This window comes from Somniosus microcephalus, chromosome 12 (assembly GCF_052327205.1).
Source record: "Somniosus microcephalus isolate GS21.2 chromosome 12, FLI_Smic_1.0, whole genome shotgun sequence".
Lineage (NCBI taxonomy): Eukaryota > Metazoa > Chordata > Chondrichthyes > Squaliformes > Somniosidae > Somniosus > Somniosus microcephalus.
In genome coordinates this window covers 224,708,435-224,719,829 of record NC_140998.1, presented here as the reverse complement: position 1 = coordinate 224,719,829, position 11,395 = coordinate 224,708,435, and the positions used below count along the sequence as shown (strand labels likewise).

General features: G+C 52.5%; 1 protein-coding gene across 1 annotated transcript; it reads right to left on the bottom strand.

Moving 5' to 3' along the window:
• Positions 1–652: 652 nt before the first annotated feature.
• Positions 653–10,114, bottom strand: LOC147110193 (large ribosomal subunit protein bL17m-like). Its single transcript, XM_086002491.1, has 3 exons — positions 10,109–10,114; positions 2,470–2,538; positions 653–940 (listed from the first exon to the last, which is right to left on the bottom strand). Exons 1-3 carry the CDS (start codon positions 10,112–10,114, stop codon positions 653–655), a joined length of 363 nt encoding a protein of 120 aa, XP_085858617.1.
• Positions 10,115–11,395: the final 1,281 nt, after the last annotated feature.

Below are 11,395 nucleotides of genomic sequence, written 5' to 3'. Positions count from 1 at the left end.
TACGTAATGTTGCAAAGGAACCTTGGGGAACTAGAAAGGGACATAGAAGTAGAACTACAGGAGGTCCCATGGTATAAGAAGTTGTGGGATTGGGGGATGAATGTCAACATCCACCCATGGGACAGCATTACGTCTCACATACTAGTTACAGTACAATTGGTTTTGGCGATAGGAATGGGAATAGCAGCATGTGCCGCCTGTAAAAAACGTAGAAAACAAAAAAGAAAAAAAGGAAATGGAAGCAATATACATGACCTTGATAAAGTAGTAATGTATGCTGTTCGATGGTAATTGTTACAGAAACCTCCTGGGCAGATTCCCATCGAGCAGACAGACTATTACTACGAACGAGCGAAGGCTTGGGAGAAAGACCTGCTTAATGGATGTATAGTACTAATAACATTAATGCTTATAACCTATGTAATTGGATGGATGATATGTCGATGGAAAAGATGTCGGGCTGCGCAGATTCAGGCCCGAGGCTGTCGGCGATTCCCAGGAGGCCGTCATTCCAGTGTGACTCCGGGAATCCGCCCCCAGATTTGTTCCTAGGCGGGCCAATAGCAGAAGGTCATCCCCCGGGGGTGGGAGGGGGAGGGGCGGGTGATCGATCACACATCACTTCCTTGCACTCCGCCGGTCAAGCTCCCAGCTAGGCCGCACTCGAAGCCTGGGACTCGCCTGAGCCCGAGGCCCTGCCCCAGGCCCCCTCCTCCCTGTACCCCTTCAGCAGCTGGTTGAGCAGGGTCTTCTCGTTGGCCCCTTGCCGCCGCGCGAGGAGGGGCGGCAGCGGGTTGCGCCGGTACTCGATGACCGCCATCTTGGCCCGGTCCAAGTTCTCCCGGGTGGGAATCTGCATCATCCACACGGAACTCCCCCGCCGGTGGTCCTGGAATCGCGGAGCCAGGACCTTGAAGAGCTTCGGGATGAGATCTTTCTCCTGACAGAAACAGAAAAAGAGGTTTATTCCTAGAAATATTCCGCTCTTCCCCTCCCCTCAACCGGGCCCAATAAGAACTCTCCCTTCTCAGTTACAGCTCACTCTCGCCTCCGAGTCAGAAGGTCATGGGTTCGAGCCCCACTCCAGAGACTTGAGCCCATAAACCAGGCCGACACTCCCAGTGCAGTACTGAGGGAGCGCTGTACTGTCGGAGGGGCAGTACTGAGGGAGCGCCGCACTGTTGCAGGGGCCGTACTGAGGGTGCGCCGCATTGTCGGAGGGGCTGTACTGAGGGAGCATTGCTCTGTCGGAGGGGCAGTACTGAGGGAGCACCGCACTGTCGGAGGGGCAGTACTGAGGGAGCATCGCACTGTCGGAGGGGCAGTACTGAGGGAGCGCCGCACTGTCGGAGGGGCCGTACTGAGGGAGCGCCGCATTGTCGTAGGGGCAGTGCTGAGGGAGCATTGCACTGTCGGCGGGGCAACTGAGGGAGCATCGCACTGTCGGAGGGGCAGTACTGAGAGAGCACCGCACTGTCGGAGGGGCAGTGCTGAGGGAGCGTTGCACTGTCGGAGGGGCAGCACTGAGGGAGCGCCGCACTGTCGGAGGGGTAGTGCTGAGGGAGTGCCGCACTGTCGGAGGGGCAGTGCTGAGGGAGCGCCGCATTGTCGGAGGGGCAGTGCTGAGGGAGTGCCGCACTGTCGGAGGGGCAGTGCTGAGGGAGTGCCGCACTGTCGGAGGGGCAGTACTGAGAGAGCACCGCACTGTCGGAGGGGCAGTACTGAGAGAGCACCGCACTGTCGGAGGGGTAGTGCTGAGGGAGCGTTGCACTGTCGGAGGGGCAGCACTGAGGGAGCGCCGCACTGTCGGAGGGGTAGCGCTGAGGGAGTGCCGCACTGTCGGAGGGGCAGTGCTGAGGGAGCGCCGCATTGTCGGAGGGGCAGTGCTGAGGGAGCGCCGCACTGTCGGAGGGGCAGTGCTGAGGGAGCGCCGCACTGTCGGAGGGGCAGTGCTGAGGGAGTGCCGCACTGTCGGAGGGGCAGTGCTGAGGGAGTGCCGCACTGTCAGAGCGATTCACTGTCAGAGGTGTCACCTTTCAGATGAGAGGTTAAACACGAGGCTCCGTCTGCCCTCTCAAGTGAATGCAAAAGATCCGCAGCCACTATTTTGAAGAGGAGCAGGGGAGTTCTCCCCGCTGTCCTGTGACGAATATTTATCCCTCAACCAACATCTGGTGATGATCACACTTGTATGTGGGAGCTTGCTGTGCACAAATTGGCTGCCGGGTTTCCTACATTACAACAGTGACTACACTTCAAAAAAAAGTACTTCATTGGCTGTAAGGTGCTGTGGGACGTCCTGAGGTAGTGAAAGGCGCTATAGAAATGCAAGTAGCCAAGGCTCTTTGCGATGGCCAGCGCGGCGAGATCGCGGGCGTGGCGGAGTGACGCTCGCGACACAGGCCGACCCCGAAGACCCCGCGGGCCCCCTCCCCCCCCCCACCCCGCCCCCGCGCCAGAGATACTGACCGTCAGCCAGAAGTCGGCCATCTTCATGGCTTTCTCGTCTGTGTCCCCTCGCTTGGCGTAATCCACCAGCTGGAAAGCAAGGGCAGATCAGTCAAACCCGCAGGCTCCTTCCCAGCACAGAGAGGCCAGTCGGCCCCTCGAGCCTGCCCTCCTTCTGTACGCGAGCAATCCCCAAACCCATCCCACTGCCCCGCTCTCTCCATCGACAAATATTGATCCCAAATTCCCCCTTTCACAGAGGCCATGGTCTCGGCCTCAACCTCCTCCCCATGGATTCAGTGACGTGGGGGATTGGAGAAGCTGGGATTGTTCTTCGAGCAGAGAAGGTTTAGGGCAGATTTAACAGAATCATAGAATGATACAGCGCAGGAGGAGGCCATTCGGCCCATCGTGCCTCTGTTGGCTCTTTGGACCCACTCCCCTGCTCTTTCACCAGAGCCCGGAAAATGTTTCCTTTTCAAGTATTTATCCAATTCCCTTTTGAAAGTTATTATTGAATCTGCTTCCACCGGCCTTTCGGGCAGCACATTCCAGATCACAACTGTTGTGTATGTACCTTTAAGAGAGAACTGCTTTTATACTGCAGTACCGGCAGTGATCACACCTGTATATAAAGCCGTAGCAGGCTTCTGTACTTTCAGTTCCAGCATACCCTCTGTTCAGTAAACACCTCTTATTACCATTCTCCTGCAGTCCGTGTGTTATTGATACGCGGACACTACAGTGGCGATGAGCAGGTTCGAACTCAGTTGCAGTACTGCATCACCTCACGGGGATCCATCCCTGAAAAGAAGCTTCTTGGAGGTCGAAGCCAGAGCAACGGGTGTCGACCGTGGGCAACCGCCCAGTGATCCATCGGAGTTCAGTGAATCGCAGGGGAAGCTGTGGAGAGCTGGGCTTGGCTCCCCAGTCAAGGTGTTCCAGCAAATCGTGCTGGTAGCAGGTAGTGCGCTGACCCTTCCGGACTGCGGCGGGCTTGAGCTCGATCGAGCGGCTCTGCAAGGGGGCCGTGCAACGTCGTCGGGAAGGAAAAGAGAGAGAGAGGGTGGAGCGCAGAGGGCGCGGTTGGTGCTCAAGAGCCGGGCAGCGTTAGAGAAAATAAAAGAGGGGAAGGAAAAGAGACGCGCCAAAGCCGCGGGGCGCCGCCATTACTATTTAGAACACTCGGAGCAGCATTGGCAGCAAGGGGAAGAAGGAAAAGCGCGGGAGGCGCCATTTTAATCCATTGGGGAAGAAGGAAAAGCGCGGGAGGCGCCATTTTAAACCACCCAAGATGCCGAAGAGTGGCAGTATCACTGCTTTCGACAACGAAATAGAAGACTGGACCACGTATGTGGAAAGAAATGAAGTGTACTGCAAGGCAAATGGGGTGGCCGATGAAAAGAAGGCGTCGGTATTATTAAATTTGATGGGCGCGAGAACGTACGGCCTATTGCGGAATTTAATTACCCCAGCTAAACCAATGGAGAAAAGCTTTGAAGAGATTGTCAATATCTTACAGGAACATCTAAACCCGACACCGCTGCTGATAGCAGAAAGATTCAAGTTCCATAAAAGAAACAGCACAAAGATGAGAGTAATGCTGACTATCTTACGGAACTACGCAAGTTATCGAAGCACTGCCAGTTCGGAGCAGGACTGGCAGATACCTTAAGGGATAAGTTTGTCTGCGGGCTCCAGAGTGAAGGAACCCAGAAACGGCTACTTTCGGAAAAGGACCTTATGCTAGAAAAGGCTTTCAGCATTGCAGCATCCTACGAAGCAGCAGCACGGGGAGCTGCGGAAATACAACAGAAACCGCAAGAATATAGCACCAATGAAATGGCATATGGAGCAGAAAAGTGCTATCGCTGTGGCAGAACAAACCATGACCAGAAGGATTGCTGGGCTAAGGACAAAGTATGCAGGCAATGTGGAAAAGTGGGACACATAGCATGAGTCTGCAGGTCGGGAAAGAAAACCAACACTAAAAGAACTACTAAGGAAAAGTACAAGAAAGTACAAAAGATGACGGACAGTAGTTCAGAAGACCAGAAGAGTGATAATGACTCCGGGAGCAGGAGACTAAGTTGTCTAAAGTTACACAACGTGATCGCAAAGGAGGATCACCGAACCATTTGGGTCACCCTCATGATAGCAGGGTCCCAAGTAAAGATGGAATTGGACACAGGATCAGCCCCAACAGTCATGAATCGACGAGACTACGAGCGGCTATTCTCACACATTCCCTTGAAGGATACGTCCATTGTCTTGAAGACATATACGGGGCAAAAAGTCTACCCCAGAGGAAAAATAAGGGTGCCCGTTAAATACAACGGCAAGGAAACACAGGAACTGTATCTATATATACTACAAGGTGGAGGACCGCCATTATTGGGACGTGAATGGATCCGGAAAATACAATTGGATTGGCATTCCATTCAGGCGCTAGCTGTGGCTGACAAAAAGGATGACGACGCCACACCTGGACGACTGTCAAAAATTCTAACTGACGTGAAAGAGGTGTTCCAGCAAGGACTTGGGACTCTAAAAGGCGTGACGGCAACGATAAAAATTGAAGATAACGCAAACCCTAAATTTTTTACGGTCAGACCGGTACCGTATGCGATCCGCCCAGCCGTCGAAGCAGAGCTGGAGAGTCTGGAGTGTGCGGGTGTGCTGTCCAAGGTGGACTGGAGCGAGTGGGCCACACCCATCGTTCCTGTAATGAAGAAATCATTGAGCAGCACGCCTGGGGAACCGAAGAAGGTTCGCATCTGTGGGGACTTTAAGGTAACTGTGAACCCAGTCCTTCAAACAGTACAATATCCAGTTCCGCGGATAGAAGATATTTTCGCCTCACTATCTGGAGGGAAACGCTTTACGAAGATTGATCTGGCCCAAGCGTATCTACAAATGGAGGTAGATGAATCATCTAGAAAATACCTCACGATAAACACTCACAAAGGTCTTTACCAGTACAACCGACTGGTATTCGGGGTAGCATCAGCTCCGGCAATTTGGCAGAGAGTGATGGAACAAGTCCTGCAAGGGATCTCGGGGACCCAGTGTTATTTGGACAACATCCTGGTTACGGGCGGAAATGACAGTGAACACCTTGCCAACCTGGCTCACTAGATTACAAAAATATGGGCTACGAGCCAACCGCCCCAAATGCGAGTTTTTCAGGAAACAAATCTCGTATTGCGGCCACGTGATTGATGAAGAGAGGTTACATAAGTCCCCAGACAAGATTGAGGCAGTAGTCAAGGCTCCAGCACCGGAAAATGTGTCACAACCGAGGTCGTTCCTCGGGTTGGTGAACTACTACCATAAGTTCTTGCCAAACTTGTCTACAATTCTGCACCCGCTGAACGCCCTGCTGCAAACTGGAGTAGCATGGAAATGGAGTGATGAGTGTAAGCGTGCCTTTCAGAAATGTAAATGCCTAATCACTTCAAAAGAAGTATTGGCCCACTACAATCCATCACTACCGATTCGGTTTGCATGTGATGCGTCTCCCTACGGCATTGGAGCAGTGCTGTCGCACAAATTCCTTGACGGTTCAGAGAGGCCAATAGCCTTTGCGTCACGCTCGTTAACTTCAGCCGAGCGTAACTACGCCCAGATTGACAGGGAGGCCCTCAGCCTGGTGTGGGGGGTGAAGAAGTTCAATCACTATCTGCACGGGCAGAAATTCACCTTACCGACTGATCACCAGCCTCTTGTCTCCATTTTTAACCCAAAGAAGGGCGTTCCGGTGATGACGGCGCAACGGCTGCAAAGATGGTCCCTTTTTCTAGGGGCACATCAATACGACATAGAGCATAAGGGCACGAAACAGCATGGAAACGCTGATGGGCTGTCGCGCCTGCCGCTGCCTACGGTGGAGGAAGCACCTACAGTGGACCCTGTTGAGATATTCCATTCAACCATAGTCGAATGTCTACCTGTTACAAACTCAAGTATAGAGAAGGAAACCCGAAATGACCCGACACTCTCTCGGGTCTATGATTTGATGGCGAAGGGATGGCCAGCACATGGCGACTTACTGTTGCCAGCATTCTCGCCAAGGAGAGAACAGCTGTCAGTGTGCCGGGGGACCTTGATGTGTAGATCCCGAGTGGTAATTCCACCCAAGTTGAGAGAAAGAGTGCTCAATGAGCTTCATGAGGGTCAGCTGGGAGGGGTAAAAATGAAAAGCCTAGCCAGGGCATTTGTGTGGTGGCCGGGAATCGATAAAGAAATCGAGGAAATGACCAAGAGATGCACAGGATGCGAGAAAGTCCAAAACGCTCCACCACAGGCCCCACTACACCCATGGGAGTGGCCCTCATCTCCATGGCAACGGGTACACATTGGTTTTGCTGGTCCATTTATGGACTCAATGTTTTTAATCGCCATGGATGCACATTCGAAATGGCCAGAGGTCATCAAAATGTCCTCCACCACCACGGAGAAAACTATTGCAGTCCTACGGACCATCTTCGCCAGGAATGGCTTGCCAGAACAGATTTGCTCCGACAATGGACCACAGTTTGTGTCCGAGGATTTCCAGAGGTTTTTGAGGAATAATGGGGTAAAGCATTACACATGCGCCCCATATCATCCAGCCACAAATGGATTGGCTGAGAGGTTTGTTCAAACCTTTAAAAAAGCAATAAAGGCGATGTATAACGACAACATACCACTGCAACACAAGATGGATAATTTCTTGTTTGCTTACACATGCGACACATGCAGTCACCAACCAAGCTCCAGCCATGATGTTCTTTAACCGAAGGTTAAGATGTCGCCTGGTCTTGCTCAAACCAAACATAAGACGAGATGTTGAGAATAAGCAATTCCAGCACATCAATGAAAAGCCAACCAGGAGCTTCAAGATAGGGCAACCAGTCTTGGCCCGCGACTACCGAACAGAAAAATGGCAGCCAGGAACGATATGCACACGGCAGGGACCACTAATGTACACAGTGGACGTTGGAGAGAGCATCGTGAGACGCCATGCTGACCAGATTCTGGAGTCACAGGAACAAGTCAAACCCATACCACGAGCATGCGCACCTGGTGATGAACCCGAAGTACAGATTGCGTCTACCTCAGAATCAGTGGTATTGGAATCTGACGAACCAACCAATGACAATGAGCCAGAATCGACTCCGCCGCAAGAACAGGATACTCGAGAAAGGCGCTATCCAGACAGGATCAGGAAGCCTCCTCAAAGACTGAATTTATAACTGATTACTTTCAGCTGATGTATATAGTACAAAGAAAATTGTAATTGTAATTAGTTATTATTCAATTGTTAAATGAATGTTATGTACTGTTTATCTAAAAGGGGAGGAATTGTTGTGTATGTACCTTTAAGAGAAGAACTGATTCTATACTGCAGTACTGGCAGTGACCACACCTGTCTAAAAAGCCCTAGCAGGCTTCTGTACTTTCAGTTCCAGCATACCCTCTGTTCAGTAAACACCTCTTATTACCGTTCTCCTGCAGTCCGTGTGTTATTGTTACGCGGACACTACAACAACAACTTGCTGTGTAAAAAAAAATCTCATCTCCCCGCTGGTTCTTTAACCAATCACCTTCAATCTGTGTCCTCTGGTTACCGACCCTTCTACCACTGGACACAGTTTCTCCTCATTTACTCTCAAAACCATTTATGATTTTGAATACAATCTTCCCCTTAACCTTCTCTGCTCTAAGGAGAACAATCCCAGCTCCTCCAGTCTCGCCACATAACTGAAGCCCCTCATCCCTGGAACCATTCTCGGAAAGAGCAGCGTTCAAAATCATGAGGGGTTTTGATCGAGTAAATGAGGAGAAACTGTTCCCACTGGCAGGAGGGTCGGTAACCAGAGGGCACAGAGTTAAGATAATTGGCAAAAGAACCAGAGGGGAGATGAGGAGATTATTTTTTTACGCAGCGAGTTGTTGTGATCTGGAATGCGCTGCCTGAAAGGCCGGTGGAAGCAGATTCAATAATAACTTTCAAAAGAGAATTGGATAAATACTTGAAAAGGAGATATTTGCAGGGCTCTGGGGAAAGAGCAGGGGGAGTGGGAACTAATTGGAGAGCTCTTCAAAGAGCCGGCACAGGCACGAGGGGCCGAATGGCCTCCTTCTGTGCTGAGAGATTCTATGGGAGCATTCCGTGCTTCAACACCTCTGTGTACAGAAATTTCTACTAATCCCTCTCAGAACACTCGTTAAATTGATGGGCTCACGTCACTGACTCCCCGAGCACAGGAAATTTATTGTCCCCATTCACTCCATCAAAACTCATTCTCATTTTTAAAAACCCTATTAAATCTCCTCTTAGCCTTCTCTGCTCCAGTGCAAATAGTCCCAGGATCTCAAGTCACCTCTCTGGCTCAGTGGGTAACACTCGCTCTCGCCTCCGAGTCAGATGGTTGGTTCGAGCCTCAGTCCAGAAACTTCAGTACATAATCCAGGCCGACACTCCCAGCGCAGTAATGAGGGAGCGCCGCACTGTCGGAGGGGCAGTGCTGAGGGAGCGCCGCACTGTCGGAAGGGCAATACTGAGGGAGCGCTGCACTGTCAGAGGGGCAGTACTGAGGGAGCGCCGCACTGTCAGAGGGGCAGTACCGAGGGAGTGCCGCACTGTCGGAGGGGCAGTACTGAGGGAGCGCTGCACTGTCAGAGGGGCAGTACTGAGGGAGCGCCGCACTGTCAGAGGGGCAGTACTGAGGGAGCGCCACACTGTCAGAGGGGCAGTACTGAGGGAGCGCCGCACTGTCAGAGGGGCAGTACTGAGGGTCGTCGTCGTACGTGGCTTCACACTGTTCCCTTTGGGGAATTGTATTAAGTGGCAGAAGGATTTCTGGCCGCGTTAACGCTCCTTCAGTGACCGTAACCATCTTCATACCAGCCATTAGGGCGGAAGAGTTTTACGGGCTCCCACAACCCATACGAGGGGGGGGGGGCTACCCACACCCACGGACGCAAGTATCCCGCTGGATGTCAACCCAGAATTTAGAGCCGGAGCTCCGACTCCACTTGTCGGGACTGTCTGGAGTGGGGTTCGAAACCCTACACCTTCTGGCCCAGCGGCGGGGATGCTACCGCTACACCAAAGGCCCACTCCAGTACTGAGGGTGCGCTGCACAGTCAGAGGGGCAGTACTGAGGGAGCGCCGCAATGTCAGAGGGGCAGTACTGAGAGAGCGCTGCATGGTCGGAGGGGCAGTACTGAGGGAGCGCCGCACTGTCAGAGGGGCCGTACTGAGGGAGCGCCGCAATGTCAGAGGGGCAGTACTGAGGGAGCGCTGCATGGTCGGAGGGGCAGTACTGAGGGAGCACTGCACTGTCGGAGGGGCAGTACTGAGGGAGCGCTGCACTGTCAGAGGGGCAGTACTGAGGGAGCGCTACACTGTCGGAGGAGCAGTACCGAGGGAGCGCCGCACTGTCGGAGGGGCAGTACTGAGGGAGCGCTGCATGGTCGGAGGGGCAGTATTGAGGGAGCGCTGCACTGTCGGAGGGGCAGTACTGAGGGAGCGCCGCACTGTCGGAGGAGCAGTACTGAGGGAGTGCCGCACTGTCGGAGGGGCAGCACTGAGGGGGCGCTGCTCTCTCGGAGGGGCAGTACTGAGGGAGCGCCGCACTGTCGGAGGGGCAGTACTGAGGGAGTGCGGTACCGTCATTCGAATAAGTCGTTAAACCGAGGCCTCGTCTGCCTTCTCAGGTAGACATAAAAGACCCTGCGGCCACTATTGGAAAAAGAGCAGGAGAAGTTATTCCAAGTGTCCTGGGCTAATATTTATCCCTCAACCAATAATCAGTAAAAACAGATGATCTGGTCTTTTAAAAAAATGCATTCATGGGTTGTGGGCGTTGCTGGCAAGGCCAGCATTTATTTCCCATCCCTAGTTGCCCTCGAGAAGGTGGCGGTGAGGTGCCTTCTTGAACCGCTGCAGTCCGTGTGGTGAAGGCGCTCTCACAGTGCTGTTTGGGAGGGAGTTTTTAGGGAGCCTCTTTTCCAGGTTGAATCGCCCAAGTCTCTCCACACAACTCAGTCCCTCTGGCACCGGGGATCGGTCTCGTGGCTCTACTCTGTGATGCCCCTAGTAGTCGAATGTCTCCCTTATGTCTGTGTGTCCAGAGCTGGATCCAGTACATTTAAAAGAAAGACTTGCATTTATATAGCGCCTTTCACGACCACCAAACATCCCAAAGTGATTTACAGCCAATGAAGTACTTTTGAAGTGTAGTCACTGTTGTAATGTAGGAAACGCAGCAGCTAATTTGTACACAGCAAGCTCCCACAAACAGCAATGTGATGATGACCAGATAATCTGTTTTCTAGTGATGTTGGTTGAGGGATAAATATTGGCCAGGACACCGGGGAGAACTCCCCTGCTCTTCTTCGAATTAGTGCCGCGGGATCTTTTACGTCCACCTGAGAGCAGACGGGGCCTCGGTTTAACGTCTCATCTGAAAGGCAGCACCTCCGACAGTGGAGTTATCCCCGGTGTCCTGGCCAATATTTACCGTTCAATCAATATCAATAAAACAGATTATCTGGTCATTGTCACATTGCAGTTTGTGGGAGCTTGCTGTGCACAAATTGCCTGCCGCGTTTCCCACATTACAACAGTGACAACACTTCAAAAGTACTTCATTGGCTGAAAAGCGCTTTGGGACGTCCGGTGGTCCTGAAAGGCGCTATATAAATGCACGTTGTTGATTCGGGGGAAAGCAGAGTAACAGCAGCCTGGGCAGACGGCAGGAAGGAACAAGATAAACGGGGTGTTCGAAGGGAGGAAGTGATTACCTTCTCAGTGTAAAACCTCATCTCATCAGCCCGGGCCAGGGTGGTTTCAATCCTCTCGTGTCACACCAACGCTGTCACAAGTTCCGCAACATATCGATCCGGGACCGGGGTCCGAGCCCCATCCGACGGTAAACTCGCCCATGACTGATCC